This window comes from Mastigoproctus giganteus, chromosome 6 (genome assembly GCF_048544385.1).
Source record: "Mastigoproctus giganteus isolate SK-2022 chromosome 6, ASM4854438v1, whole genome shotgun sequence".
Classification (NCBI taxonomy): domain Eukaryota; kingdom Metazoa; phylum Arthropoda; class Arachnida; order Uropygi; family Thelyphonidae; genus Mastigoproctus; species Mastigoproctus giganteus.
This window is the reverse complement of record NC_143580.1, coordinates 69,493,090-69,517,706: the sequence shown is the minus strand read 5'-3', so window position 1 is coordinate 69,517,706 and position 24,617 is coordinate 69,493,090. Positions and strand designations below refer to the sequence as shown.

The window sequence follows — 24,617 nt, the reverse complement described above, 5'->3', positions numbered from 1 at the left end:
TTTAGAATATGCTTAATATACCACTCACCATTTTTATCTGGAAAGATTAGTAAATTTCATTATTTTATCTATATTTATATTTATCTCTATTTTATAATAATAAATTTTATTTACACAGACTATTAACAGTCAAAGAATAAAAACAATTAACGGTAATTTGTTATTAGTATATTACAATATGTTGCTGGTGTTGTTCTGGCTTAATGACAGCCTTATGATCAAAATATTACTTTCTTGATTTAAGGAATTTAAACGACAACCAAAGGGCTTAAGAACTTTAGTGCTGTTAGAATATAACTTTATCTTTATCGATGTGGTAATTTTTGATATGTATTCTAATTAAAATATTTGAATACGTTTAACACAACACTGCTCAGAATTTTCTATCTGCCGAAGCTTATAATGAGATTGGAGTTTTCGAATTCTTTTGTATTGATTTCCTTATCCTTTATAGGAATTGATTACTCGGTCGGTTCTTAATCGATTTTTAGTTTTAAAAAAGCCTTGTACTGTAATTGCAGTGAAATCTTACACTTTGTCTCAAAAACTTTAAGACAAAGGAAACCATGTTTCTTTTGTCTTAAAGCGTTGATGGATATGACCATTATTCGAAAAATCACGCTCAGAAGGATTATAAAACAGCTAATATAGGAGTAGTTATGATTTTATGAATCTCCTAACGTATTTTAATGTTTGCGCTGATCTGGATTGGTTGGTTCAGATAATAATGCTGTTTATATGCATCAGGTGTGGTCTCGGATATAATCCTTCATAGATGTTTCGGTGGGGGAGAAATGGAAGCAATAAAGATTATAAGAAGATACACAAGCAGCGTTTGCTTCTGCTCAGCATCTACGTTATTAATGCATCACTTTCAAAGACAGCTTTTCTTGAGAAAAAAATCTATCCGGTAGAAAGAAATTCAAGAGAGTATCTTAAGCTGAAAAACTGCAGTAGTCCAATTTTGTTGCTTTGACATTTCAATACACACTCCCAATCATCAAAGTTCATTTCACTCTCTGACATTGCACTAGCTGAATGCTGTTAGTGGATGTTGCATAACTAACTCGCTTTTCTCAATAAACATTTTAGGGAAAAAACATCGATGGAATACAAAATGAGGGACTTCAGATAAAACTCCATTTTTTGCGATGTTTATTAAACTGGTAAAAACTAGAGCTTGCAACTTTAGAATTGAGCGTATTTCTATATTCGAAAGTGTTTTTCACATCACCTCTTTTCTATTACATTGCAGGAGCGAAATATCTTGTTCTTCGTGACGGAGAGCTTCACATCAGGAACGCCGAGAGATCCGACAGCTTTCAACGTTATCGCTGTCGAGTGCGGAACCGCCTGTCGGGGGATATCAAACGCAGCAGTACGGCGGGACAGCTGATTGTGACTGGTAAGTGTGTAGACACGCCCTGATTCTTATTGGCTATGTAAAAAGTGAGCTGGACAGATAGCGGACGCTGTGTTAAGGTGTGACAGTCGTGATACTGATGGTGGTTGTATTTTTCATTTTTCTTTCTCTTCCCCTTATGCGGCCAACCCTCTTGAGGTAGCGGTTGGAGTGCTGAGGATAACAAGTGACTGTTGGGATTGGAAAACACCCCAAGTTTTCCATTATTACACGTTAGTGATAAATTGGCTGATATTGGATGTGTGGGGCTTGCGGTATCACAAAGGGCCGCTCCTATATGAGAGGAGTTAATAATAAATGATGTTTCTACTAGTATCGGGGGTCAAGAGAATGAAATATGAATTCAATTATTAAGGAAATTGTTTTAGAGCTCTAGGATTTTAAATAGTTAAGTCTGACAGTTAATAAATGATGATTGTAGCATTTTCTGTGAAATGTTCAATGACTACGCAAAAACTTTCATTAGAAAGTTTTTGCTTAGTCAGAGAAACCTTCCATAATGTTAATGTAGGCAATAAATATCCACAGTTCAATTAGCATTGTTTTGTCAGGGAATTGTCACTAGAGAAAACCATCTGCAATCTGTTGAGGCACCAGTACGTCCCCGAACAAACTATATTTAAGTATCGTATTATTTATTTTAAATAAATGGGAAATTAAACTTTCAGTGATGCTATTTGTTTGAAAGAAGTGCAATGCTAAGGCAACTCGTGGTAAGGTGAATTTCTGTTGTAAGTTTTAAGACCATTGCATTTACCTCGAGAAAGCCCTCCTCCCTTTCGTAATTCTGAAAGCCAAAACATGGTTAGTTGTATTACAATTCTATTATATTGCACTGTTAGATTTACTTTCCGATAATAACACTGTTTATAGGATTCTTATAGAGACACCCTTTCCTTTATTTTATAATTCAGTCAGATTTTACAGGCCCATAATGAAAAGTGAGGCATTTTATTGGTTCTTCCCAGTCATTTAGGTACAAATTAATCTTTCTGCCAGTCACTATTCGTTTTATCTTTGACATCAATTCTTAATCAACAAGTTTGTTTTTCATAAAAGCTGAGCTAACTTGGGTAAAATGAACCAACTTCTTTCAATAAATGAAAACAGGCTTTATAAGAAAGAGGAACTACTTGACAGACATAACGAGTTCTTAGTGAAACTTCTCAACCATTTATTTTGGAGTCTACGCCTTATTTCAATGTATTGAAATTCAGAAATCGATAATGCTTAGTGTTTTTTTCTTTCTTTTTTTTAATTTCCCATTCCCCATCCGAGTAAACGAAAATCGCATAAAAACTATGTCTGCGAACGTAGTCGCACAATTAAAAGTAATTTCTCGCCAAAACCTGATGATAATACAAGTTGCCTTGATAATTAGCCCGTTCGATTTTGCTCTGGCAATCAGTTTTGCTTTTAATGGGATTTAACTGGCCCCATTGTCAGCTCGTTAATTGCAAAGACATGTCGCTTCAATAGAGAGGAACCCTGGAGTTTCGCTTCGCCAGTAAAACTTTCCATGTTATAATTTCCTGCTGAATTTTTAATGTCCCGAGAGGACAAAATAAAGTCCGCTATTTTGTGTGCGTCTTATCAGGGCGAATTGCTCCGATTCTACTTTCATTTGCCCGCATCTTCACTTTCCTTATGTCTGTCTTCATTTATCCAGTGTTACGTTTTTCTTTTCTCTTCTGGTTTTTTACTTTTCCATCGCTCACTTCGCCTATTAGCGCGCACTGCCCTCTGGAGACTACACAGGCAATCAACACCAGCTGGACTTTTCCCTATCTCGGCTATTATCCGCTGTAACCACCTCTGCTTGAGAAGGACAGACGGGAATTGATCTCCAGGTGTTAATCTGGTTAGATTCCTTAGTCTTTCTGGCAGTACAGGAGTCTATCTTTGGCTGCTTGCCACTTCTGCTAAGTAGAGGTGGAAAAATACCCCGATGGAATTAACTATTACTGGATGATACTTTCGGCAGATGGGTCCCGGCTGAATTCTTTAAGACAGCTGACATAAACTCTTAAAAACACGGTCGTCTCTGTTAGCTATTCGCTGTGACTCGCGTTGTGAACATTTATCCACATTTCTTCGGTAATTTGGCTAAGCGGAACTTGAATACAAGTAAGACCGGCTTTAAGAAATAAATTACGAAATTAAATAAATTTTATTTAGTTTCAAACTCGGGTGTTAACAAAAGGCTAGCTTTTCTGTGATTTTTCTCTACTCCTCTCGGTTTCGCTCGCTTTCTAACCCCCACCCTTCTAGTAAAAGAAAACTTCCTGCAATCCATTCTAAACCTTTCCCCGGTTTGAATTTATGGCATGTAATTCTTGACGGTATCGTAACTCCCAAATTCCTTTCTTCATCTTATGTTTTTAGTTCAACCTCCTCCAAGTGTATAAGTTATTTGCGGTTTGCTATTCCCCAAGTATAAGACCTTGCATGCTGCATTAAAACATAGCTGCCACTTTTCTGATCGTTCTTTTAGCTATTCAAGTCATCCTGAAAGATCCCTTCATAGAAGCGAATATACCACCACCATTAAGCCTCACATGACAACTGGAGATAAATTACTTATAAAATAAGATCCTCACCTAAGCACCCTTTCTACTCAAACTTGTTTAACCTCAGATGAGAAAATATTAATCGCAGATAGATCAGTTAATCATTAGGCATTACACGCAGAGATCGGATCGTAATTTTGCAATACAATTCAATCTTTCTTCTTCCAGTCACATAACTCCCTGAGGAGCTGTTGTGACCACCAATAAATTACTCCAACTGCATCGAACGTGTGCTATACGAGCAGCATCGCAAAGTGTTATGCCCAAAAGTTCACTGATCCCATCCTTCTACCTAGTTGCAGGTCTTTTTCTGCACCTTTTCCCCTCGGTTTTTCCTTCCATTATATTCTTCAACAGAACGTTTTTCCCTTCTTACAATATGACCAAAAAAACTTCAGTTTTCTTTTGTTGATGCTATGAAGAAGAATTTTAGGCCTGCCAATTTTATTTAATACCAACTCATTTGTTCTTCGATCCAAGTAGGATATACGCAGTATTCTCCTGTAACACCACATTTCAAATGCCTCAATTTTCTTCCTGTCAACTCTTTCAGATTCCACCCTTCACGTACAGAATCCAAACGTGCATACCTACATAAAAAAAAGCCTTATATGACTTTAAAGAGGTACCTATGATCCGTGAGGTCAAGGTGCCGAAAAACACTTAAAACAAATAACCAACCTGAGAAAGCTCTTCTTGACGCAGATCATTAATTACCCAACCGATCTTAACATCATGCCCTGTATTCCTTCGTGATGTTATTTACGGAATAGAAAACAGCAGCGTTTCTAATATTCTGATCCTTGGGGAACACCACTTATTACGTTGGTCCAGTCTGAAGACTAATCGTAACTCTGCCTGCAGCCATCTTGCGATCCACCTAAGGATTATCCCTGAGTATTACTGAGTTAAACCCTAGTGTGGCATGCAATCAGTTACTGATTGTGCCAAAAAGTGTATTTTGTGTAACACTAATTGGAATTCAACAATTTTGTGCATCGCGTGTGGAAATTCAGTACGTGACACTTTTAATCAACATTATTCCTGCTTCCCAGCCTTCCACTCATCTAAAACTCTTACAGTAGCTTTTCATATAAACAATAATAGTCTTGCCTTCATTTACTTTACTCTAGTGTCGCTATTTCCTTACCCTTACTTTGTTTATATTAAACAACGCTTGCTTCTGGAGTTTTTGTTCTTCCAGCCTTCGCTGCTGGCACAGCAATTTTAACCATTGGACTTATATAAGAGCCGCCTAGAATCAGGACTTGAACCTCCTTGTTTCTCTCTCTCTCTCTCTCTCTCTCTCTCTCTCTCTCTCTCTCTCTCTCTCTCTCTCTCTCTCTCTCTCTCTCTTATGTAGCAATATAGTTCCCAGACTGGTCCAATACAAAGTGAAGAAGCTCAGAAATTGTTTTATTTTTATCCAAAGTAATCTCCACCTGATTGAATGCACATGTTGCACAGTTCTAAAAGTTTCTGGGAAGAGCCAGCGAAGCCTTACAAAGTGATCATGTTCAGTTCTGCAGTTACATTTTTCTTTATGCCCTGAACATCATGAAATCTCTTGCCTTTGAAGATAGCTTACGCCCTGAGAAAGAAGGCCGCTGGTACCAGATGGGAAGAGTAGGGTGGGTAGTTGCTCTGTACAATGCCATGTTTCGTCAGAAATGGCTTCGCAACAAGTGCAGAATTGAGCAGGGGCGTTGTCGTGCAACAAGAACCAACTGCCTGCCTTTCGAAATTGCGGCTTCAGTAGTCTTTGAAGCACCTGTACCAGCATCCGGTGGAAAAGACCCGAGTTCGAGTCCCGTCGATGACGTTAGGAATTTTTATGGCCTTTTGCACAGCGTAGCTGAGTTAGTCGGTCTCGGTTGAGGGTGGCATGGTTTTCTCCCGGAAACTTGTGTTTTTTGTCCATCAAATAGAAAATCGACCTCAGAATGCGCGCAATTTATAGAAAATATACACTGGGCAATATGACCGTAGTCGCTGATGCCCCTAAAACCCTGCTACAATAACAACCTAGAACGCAGCATTGACGCTTTTCCCTTCAGGCACAAATTCCTTGTGAATTACACCGTTTGTCGAAAACCGTGATCAGAAACGCCCTGATTCTAGGCTTCTGTAAAATAAACTTTTTGGGCCTTGCTGATGATTTTGAAGTCTACTGCAAGCTCTGATGCTTCGTCTAGTGGTTGTACTGAAACATCGAACACTCATTTCTAGTGACAAGACATTCGAGGAAATAAAGATTGTCTTGACAGCCTGGATGAATTGTTTGCGTGATTGACACTCTTTGTTGCTTCTTCTCATCTGTGACACTGTGTGATACAGATTTTGTACAGTTATTTTTTCTTAAACCTTCATGGAGAATTTGACGGCTCGTCTCCTTATTCATATCCAACTCATCAGTCACCATTCCGAGAGCCAAACGTCGAACTTTTGTAATTCTGTCATAGCTCCGAGAGGTTGACGGATGCCCACTTCTTTGAGTCATCGGAAACATCCCATTCTGTCTTTGAACTGCTTATACCATTCAAACACACTGGCTATGATCCTCTGACCACAGAATATATATTTTTCTTGAATTCATACAGTAGAGGAAATACCTTTTGATTATTAGTGCAATAAATCTAAGTGCAAAAGGATATTCCCCCGAAAGGATTTTGTGATTGCTTTGAAGAACATGGGAATAATTGGATCTATACGGGAGCAGATGGAGTTCTCTGAACAAAGGTATAAGCGCCTAATACCTTTGTATTCTCTAAATCTCAATAACCATATAACAACATTGTTCTGGTTAAATGAGCTTTGATGACATATGAAGCCCATATTAAAATTCTTTAATCAAATGCGAATTGAACCATATCAAGCAGTTTGGATTATGATAAGTTACAATCTTTCGCGCTTTATGAACCCACCAATACTCTCTGTGGAAATACGGATTCAAAATTTAATTAAAGAGAACATTAGGATATAGTATCATTATATAGGCACCAAGTTCCAAAGCAGGTATTGTACGATAGCACAAACCATGTTAGACTAGAGTACAAGAACAGACCATACATACCTTTGGTGCTACATTCTATACATATTCCATTGCTGGCCTGATTTCCTTCTCGGCTAAGAAGTCATATCATTCAGTCTGATTAAGGCGAACCTGAGTACGTCGCTGATAAAGATTTGAAATTTTGTTCGCAACTGAAAGGTACCGTAGTTAAAGAAACGTAACGATGCCTTTTTATACAATTTCCCCCCAAAAAAACTTAGGGAAAGAATATCCATCCAACTACTAGTTCTTGCTCCTCGTTAACTGAACCAAATAACAGCTCAGACGTTTATGAATACTTCCAGTGGAAAGAGAGAAAAAAAACGTGCATCGTATTGATCAGTATATTATAGGATTAGAGAACAGGAAAGTCCATTAAATTAATGCGTCTCCTAGGAGATCAACTTCGGAAGAAAGTTAAGTACCTTCCGACTATTTCTTGGCTGAAACTTTCAGACTACTTTCATTCATAAAAGTGGGATCTCAAAACACGCTGGAAGAGTTGGAAATTCTTTGAACTTGAAATACCACTATCAGTATTCTTAACACGTTCCTCTAAAGTCGTTATTTATAGGATTGGTCCGTGGTTTCGAAAGACGCACATGCTGATGAATTCTTAATTAGGATTTTGGCAACGTATTTTAATCTACATCAATTAGAATTTTTAATAATGCGATAGTGTGGTCTCATTCTAAAACAGTGCCATCTACGAAGATTTCAATCATCTTTATTGGATCAGGATTCCATTCCTAACCTTCTATTAAACTAATAATCTTAGTTTCCTTATTATGCGACAGTTTAATTTAAAAATTATATTAACCTTAAATGTATTAAGATCCGTAGAGTTTTTTTTTTCACTTCAGCAGAGAAACTGATTTGGATTATTAGATGGAGAAAACAAAAAAGAAGATTCTTTTGAATTATAACCGGAATTCCGTCTTCACATTCAACAAATGAAGTAGAGCGTGGATGGATATCAATCAATCACTTTCAAGAAGAGGCCACCATAACACAATTCCATTATGTTTTACTTTTTTTTTCAATGGCCGAAATTGTCCCCAAGACTAGCGTTGAAATTATATTTCGGGTTTCTAAAGCAAGGTGTGTTATTGTCCTGAAAAGAGATAGGTTTTACCTCTTGGCATGAATAGAACATTGTGTGGCAGCTTTAATCCTGTAGAGGTAGTAAACTTACCCTAAAAGCAGCAGCTCATTTTCCACTGAGTAGTTGGTAAGATTTCAGAATGCACCCTGCAAAGTAATCTTCATCTTTCACAGTGGGTTGTATGGATATCACAAATCACGGCTTTGTGAAAATATGCATACCATATTGGGCAAAAGTAAGAGCATATAGTAGACTAATTTTACACCAGAATTCTTTGCATTTTTGAAAGTAGTTTGGAACCGTTTAAATAGTTTAGAATAAGGGCAGCGATGCGAATATGGTAAATTAGACTCAGTTTGTAAATTACCCAAACTCTGCAATGTCATTAAAAGTTCTGTATGGAAAATTTTCAAGTTTTAATGGATTAATTATATTAAATGGTTTAATAGACTCTTAATTGAGATTTTTGAATCATTCGTTTAATACGTTACTAGATTAATCGTTTTATTGGATTAATTATGGGAATATTCAGCGTATCTGGTAGTTATCGCTGCAGCCGTCTGTCTGCATTTTAACACAAACAAATATTTGTTTTTCTAATGGGCACCATTTTAGGGAAAAATAAATCGAATTTAAATCTACATTTCGAAATTATAGTTAGCGATGACCTTAAATGCAGCACCATCTCAAGACGAAGCCTAATTCGATAGAGGCTTTCAAGCAACAAAATTCTTTTGTTGATTTTTGTACTCGGCGAGACGCAATAGGTCATATGTCTTCTTCCTCGTCTCCTCTCTCTCTGAGTTATTTTATCCACTGGCAATAATCCATTTCCATAACTCATCACTATCATAAGAACATTCCAAGAGTTTGAAAATTTATGATATGCCACAATATATTAGGCAATTTATTAGAGCCATTGCCTCAATAGTACGAGGCCATTCATTGTGGCAACGTCTGTCTTCGATGCTACAAAGTCTTCTTTCCATATGTGGATTATTTCTTTTTTTTGGGAGCATGTGTTCCCTTTTATCATTGAGGAAATTCCTCGTGTGTCACGGGATGATCCAGCAGCACTGACAGCGAGGTTTAATGGTAGTAAACAACAACTTAATGGCAAATGGAGAAACCATACATAATCGGTCTTATAGTTATTACCTTTTCTCGGAGAACTCGACAATTTTTTGCGTGTATTAAATAATAGAAAAACCATTACAGCATCGCATTATTGAGGAAATAAATTTAGGAGGATTTCATTTGTAATTGTTGAAAGAATAAGATGAAGTTTTCAAATATAAAAGCAAGCTTCTAAGCGAATATGAAACTGTTCTTCAACAATAACCATTGAGAGTTAAATTATCTTTCAACCCTCTTCCAGGTACCTTCATCTTTTGTGTAGTATTGAATTAAATAAATGGTAATTCGTGTCAACGATCCTTGTGAGAGCGATGCATTTTATGATCGATGGTGTACATACCTGTGTTTTTATTTCAAAAGAGCATTGGTGTGAGTTTTAAAAGTTTTGTAGGACGTGTGGTTTAGCAAATGTTCCACGAAAGTTCCTTTCTCCTGTGAGGGTTGGAGAGAGAGCGAGGTTTCATAAATAATTCACTTCCTGGCTTTAAAATTTAACAGAGCTGTGATGGATTAACTCTGAATAGAGGTTAGATAGGTCTGTACGGTTTTCCCTGCGATGGAAATAGTTTCTAATAGACGTAGTGCACTCGTGCGAAGTTAGTGACAGTCGCCACTACGTTATTTATATTCGTGGATTGGGTTGATGAATTCTTAAATAACATTTTGTGCGGTTTTCCAACGGATGCACTTCATATCATTTAAATGAATAGATTTTAATATTTTAAAATGAGGAACAAATTTTTACATTCAGCTTTGATTTTTCTGCTGCAATGGATGCAATATCTGTGATCGTTTGCCTCCTATAGAAAAGATGGAAAATACTCGGGTTCGAAACCCTTTAGAGATATAAAGAATATGAATTCCACACTGTGATTACAGATTAATATATTTTGGTAAGCATTAATGGCAAGCTGTAATGATAAATTGTGGATTCCTCTGAAGTTATTCTCGATTTGATTTTTAAGGGATCGCTACAATCTTATTAGAACGATTATGAAAGGTCAATTCAAGACAGTGAGGGTTTAAACTCCAGAAAACTTATCTGCCTGACCTTTCCAATATCTTTTCCGAAATAATGTGTACCTTCAGGCTTTGTCCGGTATCGATTTCCTTGGGGGTTAAAAAAGTCGCTTACGTCTGTAACCAAGGAAATTTTCTGTTAACAAGTAGACCAGACTTTGATATCGAGTAGCGTAGCATTACACTTCTAGTCACAAGACCCGATCTGGCTGTCTCTGTACTTTAATCCCAACTCCGCAGCGTTATTTTTAACCCAATACTGCTGATGCAGCCCTTAACCTAAGTTCTTAAACCTTCCCACCAGCCATAAAGGCCACACTCGGTGATGGCACACCTTTCCGCCAACGTGTCACTCTGCGGAAAGGTCGTATGTCAGCTACCATTCTCTGCTGCCGCCACTCATAATAGAGCCGGCTTCGACGTCCGGTGGTCGAGGGTCGTAAAAGCCGTTGACGGCTCCTACATGTTCCCTTTGGTAGACGACATGTCGTTTGTGAAAATGTACCTTCGGGTGTACAGTTCACTTTTAAAGCACCCGTATTCGCAAACTTGCAGAAATATTAAGAGCACACGCATTCGATTATCACTGTAATATAAATTTGCGAGTTAAATTCCATTACGCAGCAGAACCAGCGTGATTTGCAGTTGCAAATATGGCAACACAAAAAGGATTTCATGAATTAATAATTCAGGTTAAGCGTACAATCGACTATCGCTCGAAATCATCTGTGACTTCTCACATCGTTAATTCTAAATAAATCACAATTATCACTGTTAATGAGATCGGCCACTGGTAAATAACTTTTCCTGACAGAACACATTGGCTTACTACAAATAAGATTTATTAATCAGTATAGGTAGTTGAAATAAATCCACCTTTCTATTGCACATGCGTGAGTAAATTGTTTATACTCGAAAACTGACCTGGTTAGTATTGCTGTTAATTTGTGAAGAAATTTTTGAATTTTTAGTTGTAATAAATAATAATAACGTTAATTTTAATTATTTTTCAAATTATTTTGAAGAACTGCGTTAAAATTTCGTTTTTAACGCATACACCATAATAAACGATAATGAAGAAAATTAAGTAATAATAATGTGAGTTTAAAGGAAGTGATTTATTTGAGCGGAAATTGGATTTGGACCAAAGTGATTAACCTTCGTTGTGACATGCGCATTGCAGATGAGAATATAGTACTTCATTAGAAATGGGGGAAAAGAATCTTAATTGTATCACAGTGCTAGGAATTTAAAGAAAAAGGATAAAAAAAATTGCAAATACAAAAAGAAAAGTAAATTATACGCGTTTGTCTTCTGAAGTTAAAGAAAACGCAATATAAACTTAAACGCGAGCTTATTTATTTATGGTACGAAAGAAGATTAGTGGAATGGGCAATTTGGCCAGCAATACACGATGCTAGTGGGATGTCGACAATGGCTGCAATAACATGAAACCAGAGGCACGAGCATAGTAGCAGCGGGAGATTGACTTAAGTAGGTCGTGTAACGTGATTTGAGAACGTAATTGACATAAAAGCTATGGCGAAGACAATGTCGATTCGTCCGATGTTTTATTCAATTGCTCAAAGCTACGCCACTTTTTGGCCATGCACTCTTATACGAAACGTAAACACCGAAGTCGGTTTACTATTGGACGTCACTCACAGCTTGACGTCCCGAATTCGCTACGCTTATTTGCCGCTAAATCGGATCTACTTAAGAGGTAGAATTCGAATTGTGCAATTCGCTCTCCGATATTTGGTGAAATAATAGTCGGAAAATTTGATGCAGTTCACTTAGATTAAATAGAAATGTCTTTTCAGCGATATTCGGTACGTGAACGAAGCGAGTTTTAAAGTAAAAGATCAGGAGAGACTTATCTTACATAAGGACGAAATAGGATAATACGAGAAGAGTGGAAAGAAGGATGAATCGTATTCTGCGAATGCGTCTGGCAAAACAAGATGACGATGAGTCAAAGAAAATATATTAAAGATATATCAAGAATAAATGATGCCCCGAAGGAAATGGAATTAAATATAAATTAGGCGTTAGCAGAAATCAGTCAAGAAAAAAAAATTAAGTTATCGTTATGTGCGGGGAAAAATAATACAGTAACACTACCATCAAGGTAAATTGTTAATAAAAATAACTTTTATTATCTTTTTAGGTGGTAATCTTAAACTAGTTTGACCACAAAATGATCAAACTAGTTTAAGATTACCGCATAAAAAGGTCTTTGCTACATCTTTCAGGCATAAATTAGGTCATAACCCTACTGGGCATTCCTGTCGTGTTTTTTTTTTTTTTTTTCCCTCCCATTGTCGATTTGCATTAATCATCAGATAATGCGTATTTTAGCCTTAACTGGTCATTGAGTTAATCTCTCTCTCTTCCACGATAAGCAATTAAACAGAGTTCTTCCACTTTCTGGGTTAATCGTTAAACTTAACCCAATGTGTAGTGAGACTACTTAAAAGATGACTGCTGTGAGGTAGCTCAGTTCACTTTGAGGTCGCACAGATTTGTTTTGATGAGATTCGAAACCTTTCTTTAAAACACTTTAATACCGTGAGCTTCCTTCGACAATTTTCGGCAAGGTGGTTTGATTTCTGCTATTAGGAATTTCAATTTAATCCTTCCAAAGCGTAGGTTGCTCAGCGAAAAGGCATTCTTTATACCGTTCAATCATACAGCTATATACTCTCTCAAATATATAAGTTATTCAAGTAAATAAAAGGCGTTTCAATGAGATTAATCTACAGTGGCTGTAAATAAATGTTTTCAACGGTATTCCAGAAAGATTTATCTACGGATCAATCAATGAGGCGATGGTCGAAACATGTTTCAGAAAGGAGCAGGTAGGCCTAGTGTACCTGTAGATAAAGCTTCGGAAATTGAGGAATTGTTTTCCTGAAGTTCTACAAAAGCTATCCGATGGGAAAGACTGAAGCTGCAAATAGCGCGAGAAACACTGCACAGATTGGTTCGCAAGAGATTCAGACTTTATGCTCACAATGCGAGGAATTCGCCGTTCACATTCTCAACCGTATAGACGAAGGTGAGCAGTTTCTTGAAAATGTTTTCAGTGATGAAGCGACATTCCACCTGTCTGGTAAAGTTAAGACACAATTTTGGGATCTTTAACTCAGTTCGTAAACATGAGCGTGATAGGCCTCAAGTGAACGAGTGGTGCGCATTATCCTTCAGATTATTGGACCATTTTTCTTCCACGAAAACACTGTATAAACATTGCAAAGGACCTAGATATGCTCCAATTGTATGCTGCATCTCAGCTGGAAGGCATACAGCCACGTGTTCTGTCAGCAAGGTGGGGCACCACGACGCTGGAGCTTGCATTCGCGCTCGATTTCCTAACCGACGACGGATCAGCCCATTCCATGGCCTCCTCGTTCTCCCGGATAAAAAAAAAAGTCTAACATCATAGAGTTAGACTGGATTGAACAGACAATGACTTCCGCTTCTGAAGAAGTGTTTCAAAACACATGGAATGAAATTGGTTACAGCCTTGCCAATCTGCGTTCCACCAAAATGTGCCCATTTGTAGGTTTACTCTAGTGCGATTGTTTGATCAGAAATACTTTGAGTTGCTTTATTAAGTGCAGCACACCGTTTTACAAATTCTGAACAGTAAAATTTTAATCGAGATTCATAATCAGGAGAATATTTTATAGATATTCTGCATATATTTGCATACACACATGCAGGATAGCTAAAAAAAAATTCGTAAAAAAACGCTTCTAGGCCTTTTCCTACTTTATCCTATGGGTCTTTATATTGAGGCAGGTGACTCGCTGTACTGAACCATAACTATTCATCCTCCTGAACCTATAAACTCTAAAAATCCCTTATATTACTACAACAGCTAAAGCAGTAATTTCTATATACACACATATTATCAGTTAAAATCACCAAGGGCCGCTACTGGCTCAGGCTCACTCATGTATACAACAAAATTAAAATCCTAAAATCTAAAACATGTATAGCGAAGATGGAATTTGCAATACCTTAGATAGTTTCAACTCGTATGGAATAACTCCATTGTCTTGCATCCGAATAAATGCATATCTTATACAATCTAAGTGCGTTTAATTTTATAATAACTAATGCAGGTCTCTGATATATTGCTTTCCTCAGTACATGTTTAAGACGTAAAATACATCTTGGACAGAAAACAAGAGAGTTGGGGAAGATGTTTTATACTTTTCCATTATATTCGTGTGATCTCTTTGTTGCGTGATTTATATGTATTATCCAGTCCGTGTATTGGATATTTCACATTATCTGCACCATTAGTTTCCTTAATGCTCCCTCTGTTTCCATCCCAAAGTGATTGTTTGCTATACGTTGTATTCTTTAATTATCATAACAGTAAACACGCAATACTACTTTTCTCCATCGAAATCTCATAAAACAGAGATCGGTACCATTTCTCGATGAAAAGAAGTTGCAAAAATTCATTTGGAATGCATCATCTCTTGCACAAAACACCCGAACTGTTTCTTGAACAGAAATGCGTCTCTGAAAACTACCGTTGTTAAAATTTCATCAACCTAGCTTTTACCAGATCATAAAATGATTTTAATAGATGGTAAAAAAATTGCTTTGTGGTAAACTATCCGAATTCAATTAAACACGATACTAATGGTTTTAGATAATGGAGCTCACAGTATTATTCACTTGCTGAATATGACAATAGAGTTTCCAGTATCCTATATGGTTAAATATCGCGCTATTTGAAGTTTTATTAGTTTTTCGTGCTAAATTTAATTATTGAACAGAATAACTTGGATAGTTTCAATCAAACAATCCTCATTTATATGCGCAGTAATAATTTTGACTACAATAAAATGCGCAGATTTCAGTGAAAACATTTTTATAATCGTTTTAACTCTCTGTATTTTTTCAATGTCACCAAATAACTGTTTATTTGATAAGGCTGACATGAAAGAAAAAAAAGAAAAAAGGCATGCAACATTTGAGCGAAGATTGCTTATATTTTCTTTTCCTAAAACTTCGCAGATGCAATAATACAAGGCTAAATTTGAAGTTGGATTATGTGAAAGCATTATGGTGGATGCGCAGAAAGTGAAAATTCTCGATTCAAGATGCGCATATGACTTAGAATACGTTCAGGTCTTCGTATATAATTTTGTTTTTGTACAACTCCTTATTGCAGATATTTTAATTACAAATTTTCGTAGACAAAGATTGTTTCAGAACATAAATTCACAGGCGCCTCCGTAGCCAGGTGGGAAGGAGCAGCAGTGCGTAGCACATGCTTCTTGATTAGACCGGGGTTCGAGCCCGTCGCCACCAAATATGAAGGATGCGGAAAGGTCAGGGAATGACCACCGCATATCCCGGAGCAATATGGCCTTAGTTGCTAATGCTCCTAAAAAACCAAACAACAAACAAACAAACAAACATAAATTCACGGATGACTTTCTAAGAAATAATAAAATAACAAAATTCTAGATAGTTAAATACTTTGGAGCAACCTGATCATGGACGAGCTATGCGATGGTATTTATCATTCCGAAAATAACCTAATTCATATTATAATTTAGCTTCCTATTGATTTTATATATATTTTTCAATTAAAATTTAATAAATTACTTTAAATATTATACGTGAATACATTTAACACCTCTTTTATTCATATATCAAAGAGGATTTCAATGTCCTGCGCCATCTATTATCCTCCAATCAGATGTTTTCGTGATCTGATGAATTTTTCATCAGATCAGTTTTGTTCTTTGTTATATTCACATACATGAAAAATTCTTTGTCTACATAACCTTATTTGTGGTATTACAGATCAACTTTTACCTGTTGAAGGCTTTAGTACTTCGCCATTCTGTAACTATCCCCTGCAATCTTTTTCAGCTCTAACCAGCCAGCTCTGTATTCATCCATTTTGTCATCCTCCTCCTCCTCCAAGTTGATTTGATTTTTTCAGTTATAAATCTTTGCAGGCGTCTTTACTCACGTGATTATTAACAAAAGGTTGAACTGGGACAGTGCGGATAAGAAAATATGTAATTAATTGAGCGAAATAGAAATACTTCTCAATTTTACATTTAGTTTGATGGAATCACCGATATATGTAATTTTGCCTAGATTTATTTTATTTAAAATGTTTGTATGGATGGCGCAACAGCGTGGGTAGGAAATACCTAAAAGGATTTTCTAGCAGAGATAGTCGGTTACATCAAATGCAAAATTTATACATCTTACATAGGGGAGCATTAAATTTAAATGAATACCAAAACAATTCTGCAGAAAGACGTAAACAACACACTTTAAAATGGATTTTTGTTTTTCTATTTTGTGTAAAGAAATGGGGTTTTAAATAAAGAAAATATTGTTTCGTACATAAGTATCATGGCTGTCGCTCGGATAAGCGCTACAGAGAATTATAAAACTGGAAGATGAAACTAGTATATTGAATATTAATCCAGCTTTATCTGCCTATTTTCTAGATGGAAAAATGGCTGCTGTTTTGAACTGTTTGGCTGACGTTTTCTAAAAGCCTGAACGATCGTAATACACCTTTATAAGAACAAAATAGTTGTATTTTTTTACTAGTGCATAACCTGTCATAAAATGAAGGGACAAACTGAATTCACACTATTATCGGATCTGTTTTGCTTTTTACTTTAATAATTCCTTTTCTGACCTTGTCGTTTTTCTTTGGTTTTTTTTTTTTTTTTTTTTTTGACGTGGAGGAAAGATGCCGACTTAACAGCGTGATGCTCAGAAATATTGGGGCTTTCACGGTGTAATTAAAATGTTATAATATAAAACAAAACTTTGTCATACTGTTGTTTTTGCAATATTAGTTCTTAAATAAGATATAAAGCAATGGTCAGGCCATACTTTGAGTATTTCAAACAGATCTGGAGGTCTCAATTTAGAGAGAATGTAGAGCTTCTGGAATGAGATTGGTGGGGGCAACAAAGGGGTTTTTCTTACGAAGAAAGCCTTAAATTCTGCAAAGTGCTGCGTCTGGAGACTAGGCACCTGCTAGGTAATCTGATTGAGGTGTAGAAAGCTTTGAGAAAGCTCTATGCTGATGGGATTCTTCCGCATGCTCAGAAGACATAATGAGGGAACAAATTCAAATAGAGGGAAAGATAGTTGCAGAATAGATGTGAGGAAATTTGCGTTTAGCCAGCGAGTGGTTGATTGCTGGAACAAAGTTCCATCGGTCGTTGTAGAAGTTGATAGCTTAAAGAAATTCAAGGAAGAACTGGACAAACTTTCAGAGCGAATGGATAGGCGAAATGGGAATTTGTTTTGGCTGATGCTGTTATAAGCTTGCTCTTGATTCATATGCTAACGCTAAATGTGAAAATTTTCTTCATGAATTTGAAATATTTCGAGAATGTGGAAAGCTACAATTTTTTTCAGTTATGCCTGTATAGTCAGGAACTTATGATAAATTCTCTTTCTCTCTAAATCCCCATACTCTCAATGAAAAAAAAAAAACACATTTAACAGGTCATCCCTCACTTTTTATTTTTGAATTCTGATTAAGCTTGCATTGTTTTTGTGAGACCACACGCAAACATAAAAGTTCTAATTCAGGGATAATCACACTGGGCTAATTCTAGCTTAGTAATATCGATCCGCCTTTTAATATTCCGATTGATTTTAAGTATCCTAAAACTTAATGTCGTGAGTGATAGTGTAAGCTTTCCTCGGTGCTGAGCGGTTTTCTGTATGAGTACCGAATCCAGATGCAAAAAAAAAAAATCTAATTTAAACTTATTTTTAGGTGACACTGTATTTTAAAGTCAGCGGGTGTTGTGAGCGCTCGTTGGCTCTTCGATTAAATCGAATCAAAATGAATTTCTTAGTTTTAAAACTACAACTGAACTGTTCGCATTTTATAATAAAGTAATTCCGAAATCTCATTGTAAGAAAGATATTTATACCCAAATCGCGTTTAATAATTCACAACGAGCATCTTTTTTCAATAGAAAACTCCTTTAAGAGACTTGCCGATTATATTTCCGAACACTCTAGGCGAAAGATGCCGTAATAAGAAAAAAAAATATTGCAGAATAACGAATAGCCAAGTCATACTTATCATTAATAAACAGACTCCTGGGATATTGGAAACCGATAAGACACAGTTTGCTTAATGTATACGTAGCAGAGAACAGAAAGAGAGAAACGAAATTAAATCAAGTTTACAGATGAATTGGATTCGAAGCGATCCCTTGAAGGGGAGTAAAAGTGTATAAAGGAATCTATAAATAATGCATCAATCTCATCAGAAAAGTACCGGGTACTGTGTCTAACTGAAATAGAAAAACAGGTCTGCAGATGACAATGTCAGATGCCCAATCTCAGCGAAGGAGACAGCGCGCGACATTAGCTACGCACGAAAGGATACTGCTAGGAAGGAAATATATTTTTTATCAGTTAAGAGGCCGAACATCCCTTCTTACATATCCGCATTAATATTCCGTTCGTTTTTGTCCATTAATTTTAAATTCAGTACAGCGAATGCCTTTCATGCTCAAAAGGTAGAATTATATTTATAATAAGGCTATCCGGATGTCTGTTCCTGGATCTCGGTACACTAGTGAGTGATTGGTAATAAATAAAGAATGTATTTACATTCAGAAAATCCTCTGTTTACTTTATCTGAATTTGTTTAGATGAAAATATTCTTGAATTTTCTCTTAGGACAATTCAGTCGCATAGTTATCCGAAAGAAACTTTTAGAGATGCATCGAAGGTCACTCGGAGATCATTAAATTCCCAGTAGTTATAATTACTATAAAAAAAATAAAGTTCATAATATTATGTAAATAACTGAAACTCTAAATACAGACTAATTTCAGCTGATCTAAATTATTATCAAGTGTTTAAAAAACACCAACCAATAATTAGTATAAGAATTCCATTGCATCTAAACAGGTACCTGCATATATACCTTATATGCATCCGTTACGCACTATAAATCTCTTTAAGTCGTTCTTTAAAAAAAAAAATTATGAGTTTGAAAGAAGTTGAAAGGCAATCTTATATATCTCAATAAGGCGGAACAGATGACATTTTTCTTTAATATAAACCTCGCGTTCAGCCACCTAAATAATACTTTTCTAGGAGAAATATGAAACGCATCCTAAGCTCCTGTACGCTCCGAATCATTCAGAAATGGTGCTATGTATCACCAAGACTTGCAGCAAATCCCCGTGTCTTAGTGTAAAATTGATATTTATAGCTTTGCGATACGGATCTGATGTTAATGTTAATGCCAGTTCCGGTGGCACTACCAAGAAATTTCGGAAGCTTCTCACATTTGGTAGCTCTCCTAAATCCTTCCCATGTCAGAAAAGAGGATGAGTTTGCAATCTGGCCAAAATCGTTACAGTTCATTGTGGAAATTCACTACCATCCTTTAATCTATGGAAGTTTGTTAATTAAGGGATTGTATACGAAATGGTATAGTTTAATATTTTAATTTAGTATTTAAATAATAATCGTGGATCAAATTACAAGATGCCTCACTTAGGGTGGGGTCCACATTTTCCCAAAAACATCTGATAACGAATTAACATGAATACATTTAAATAAAGCACTTCAAATTGTAAGAAGTTACGCCTATAAAATAAGAAGTCAAAAAATGACTTTTTTTTTATCTCAACTGAAAGTCAGGTTTTGTTGAAAGACATCGATAATGTGCCTTTTTTTCTTTTTGATAACATTTTAGGCAATCAGCAACAAATTGCTTCAACACGCAAACAGATCATCTGCTCCTGTTGTCTTTTTCGGAAAATGTTTCATCTGTCATCCTCTAGATAAAAATAGAAATATGTGATACATGACACCGAAATCAGTCTTTTTGTGATCCTATCTTGTTTTTCTCTACCAGAAAATGAACATAGATGGAGTAAAAACTATCTGTTATCTGTTTTTTTATCTTTTAGTGTTGATGCTTTTTTACACTGTACCTTACTCAATTGCGAAAGATACGTAACAGCTATTCATTTTTACTGAGACGTATTTTCTCCACAATTTCGGAACTTGTTAAGCAACGGTTTCATATATTTAAATATAATATAAAACTCGATAAAGGTATTGGAGAATACTCGTCCTCCATCATGTCCATTAGCGATGGGAAAGGAAAGAATCTCACTAACTTCGAATGGTACATGTCTAGCAGATGACGAACCTTATTTTTTCGTTTACTTCCCAGCAGTAAACGTACAAAATACGGTTACTCTTGTAGAGTATTTCGCTAATGGAGAAATATTAAAAAATTTGACACCAACCGAAGACCAGACCAAGTTTAAGATGAACTAAATAGATATGAGGCGTTCGAAATGGATTGTCTAAGGTGGACACTATCGTCAAACGATAGCAAAATTGGTTGATGCCTTCAATGCAGGGTCCTCACTACCTTTCAGCACTGGTACCGTGCGAAGAACTTTGCAACGAATGAGCCGTGGTGGCCGTAGACCACTCTACACTCTGGTGACCCTGGAAGCAAACTAAGAAAAAAAGCTGCACCAATTTCAAGAGAAAAAAGAATGGACTTCCCGACAAGTGGAATATGGGCACTTGGTTTACTGAAAATCAATTTATGCTAACAACACTATATACATCACGCTATTCCAAAGTAATGGAAGAGTTCAAATATGGGCGCAACTACATGAAGAAAGGGACCAATCTACTTTTTGCCAACATTAATAGCTATTGGTGGAAGAATGTTTGGATAGGACGTGTTTAATGATATACTCTTGATTCCCAGGTTTCATTCCATAGTCCTTCAACGTGGACAAATAGTTGATGTTACGCATCTACCCTGGTGCGATTGGTAGTTGCACTACGATGATGTGGCTCGTCACCGCACCAAATGTGTGAGTGGTATGAGGAATATGTCGGGAACGTTTAACATCTGTCCTTATTAGCATAATCACCGAAACCAAATCCCCTTGGGGAGTACCTTTGGAATCAGTTAAAGCAGCACATCGGTGAATATACTCCACACTGTACTTTGAAGCAAAGATCTTTTTTTTTCTGTAAATCCGTTGCAGATTTAGGACATGGTCCTAATTATGTTACCATGCCATTATTTATTGAAATATGGAATGCAAGTTTAACAATATTTGCTTCAACTTCGTATCTGTATACATCCAAAAATTCACATGCATTGCCTTCTAACTCCCATGAGTTGGAGTATGTCCTTACAGCCTAAACCTTGCCACCATGGTTAATAAATTTCCTTGAAGACATTACTTCCCAGTGTTTGTAAATTTCTTTGAAATAACAAGCGAGGAGAGTAAAAGCCGTTACTGTTTCCCAGTCTTCCAGAATGCCAAGTCAGGTAGCTGTCACAAGCTGTGTACATTGCACTCAAGACTTTTTTATTGAGGTTTTGAAACATTTCCACAAAATTTGAGCCTGGAAGCACGCTGCAGTGAATTGCCAGATTCTAGGTCTTCGAATTGGTGATTTCATCAAAGAAGATGCTTTGCATCTTCCAAGCAAATATATTGTCCTCTCCCGATCAATGCGGTATCCCAAAAGATAGCTTCTATCAATAACGTTGAATTTTGGTTTTACTTATGATAACCATCTTATCATAAGTATCTTCCTTAGATTATAAACTAATCGATATATATCTATTAGTATCGAACCACAGTTAATTTTACTTTTGAGACTTCTTTACACGATTCTTATCTCGATTTTGTTTTAAAGTGATATTTATTCAGATCTGTAGTTATGTTGTTATAACTGTGGATCACAGTATGGTAGCTTTGTTCGGTTTGTTGCACACTAAGTTGCCTAGATTCTGTTCGTGGTTAGTAAAATATAGCTTCAATGCATATCGGTTGTACACCGTTGTTATGCAGTAGAGATACATTTACAGGGGCGAGCCTCTTGAGCTCAGTTGTGGAAGAACATCCTAATGTTTGATACTGTATCGGATCTGTTATTCACGTAACATGTCTATTGATCTCTCTCTCAGTATAATAAGAAGTACTTTCTAGTGGGAAACAGCAACCAATCATTGATCGTTACAGCCAATATTGGCATACTCACATGCTATTGATTGAAAGTTAGCGCAGATGATCATTTATTCATACATTAAGAGGGTAGGTAGGATGAAGGGAGGATGTCGATCGTATTATACCAACACGTTTCACCTGCGCCATGTACGTTCTTCTAATGAAATACTTCTAAACAACTAATTAACCATAAAACTGTCATTAACAGCGGGCAGAGTTGTTTGCAAATGAATTTAATATAGTTCAATCCACGGCAAGTATTCCATGCCTTTGTTCACACGGCTCATTTTGCCGGAAATGTACCCCTGCCTTCAGAAATAGCAATTTCTTGATTAGCGTAGATTAAAATGCAAGAGATTTAATATACATAAATACGCTCCGAGTGGTATATTTGCTTAATTTATCCATATTTTAAATTCACATTGCGTCTTCTGAGATATTCATGATAATCTTGTTTATAAATGCATTTTTTCTCCTTATTTGTAGTTTAAGAATCTCACGCTAAGTACGCCTCCATCAACAAGTGTAATGCATTAAAGAATTCTTTTGATATTTATGAACGTGGTCTACTTATATATTCCAAATGTCAAAACAAAATTTAATTTCAGTCTGTATATTATGGCATTTGTTAATTCGTCTTGTTTCTTAACTACTACATGTTAAAACGTTAGAAAATAAATGAAGTTAAAGTTTAAACTCAATGTGTATAAAACTGCTGTCTATTAATCGCATCAATAAATCTGGTATAATGATTTGCTGATGTTGCACTTGCCAACAAATAAATTGGCGAAAAACAGTGCTCGAAATTTGGAGCATCAGCACGTTCAAAGATGACATCGAACGAAGCCTCTAATCGTACCATTCTTCTTGGGCTCTATCATCAATGCGATGAGTACGTTTACCACTATTGTGTATATGTAACCAACTCCAACTAATTTCTACGTACTTGGGAAAGAACATTTTGGATCTAAAGCTTTCACGCGATATCTAAATTAATTTATTGATCCATTATGTAGAATGGTACTGGTCTCACGTGAATATGTTGTATTTGGTTGCCATTATTTCAGTGTTATTTTAACCATCTTAAAATGTATCGGAATAGATTTTAAACCACCGAATAAAAATCAACAAGATTCTAATCTACGGAATAGACTTTAATTCAGTCTGCCATCCTTCCGCAAAAGTCCTTTTATCTTTGAAATCAGCGATATTGATGCTATCTTTATCATACGTACGTAAATTTCCTGTTTGACAATATGGACAACATCTGAATATTTGTTTATTCATAATAACTACAATAAAATGCATCAATCTGACAAATAACAGAATACGTGGAGAATAACTCCCATAATCCTTCAGTAATAAGTACCGAGCCTCATAGTTGAAGCCCTTGAAGTAATGTATATGGAGTAGGCCTCAATAGACCAGACGTGAAGAAGACTTTGAGACAGGGATGTTTAGCTGCAGGACTAGTGCCGATCAAGAACAAAGTCCATGGAAGTAAAAATGTACGAGATAAAAAGACTTCGATGGAGAACTAACGTCAGAGGAGATTGATTGATTACGTTCATTTGGTAACACGATGGGGGAAGAGCGGACAACGTGGTACATTCCTGGGAAGGAGGTTAAGAGGACTTAAAATTAACAAGAAAGAGTCCCCGCTCACCACGTTATGCTTCCTAGACGCTGTATCCGTAAGTCGTAACACTTAAGAAGAGCCAAGTCTTCCTCGGTAGTGAAAGAAAAACTTCCACACTTTTACTGAGTAACCTCTTAGCTGATGCAGCAGAGGAGCATCAGCTGGTAGCGTGGATTGCGATCAGAATCCTTTACATTAAGTGAAATTAGTTTTTCATGGAATTCTTAGATTGCGTTCCTTTTAACCTTTTTTTCCTGATTAGAAAATTGTTTGATAAATTATTACTCTTCCCAAACTATTCGCTTTTCGAATCAGAAACAAACTCGGAGCAGATGAAGAACGCTAATTCAAATTCGGTCGTCGTTCAAAAGTAAGGTGAGATAACCTGAAGTTCGCCACGTGGAGATTTGGTTAGTTGGCAGTTTTTTTAAGGAGATAAATGGTCGCTCAAATATTGATAATCGCAAATCAAGAATAACTGGATAAATCCACGTATTCTTGTACTATTCAATGGTCCTACAAATCTTTTTGGCTAAAAGTTCTTGATGAAGAAATTTTATGGTATTAAAATACATTAATATGCAGCCCTTGAACGCATCCCTTTTCTCCCTTAGG

The 24,617-nt window shown here is 36.3% G+C and overlaps 1 protein-coding gene across 1 annotated transcript in view; it reads left to right on the top strand.

Annotated features, from left to right (window-relative positions):
• Positions 1-24,617, top strand: part of LOC150084397 (cell adhesion molecule Dscam1-like) — a 304,173-nt gene that overhangs the window by 118,128 nt on the left and 161,428 nt on the right. The window contains exon 4 of the mRNA XM_090375203.1: positions 1,256-1,405. Coding sequence (XP_090231329.1) covers positions 1,256-1,405 — 150 coding nt within the window. The remainder of the gene's footprint in view (positions 1-1,255; positions 1,406-24,617) is intronic.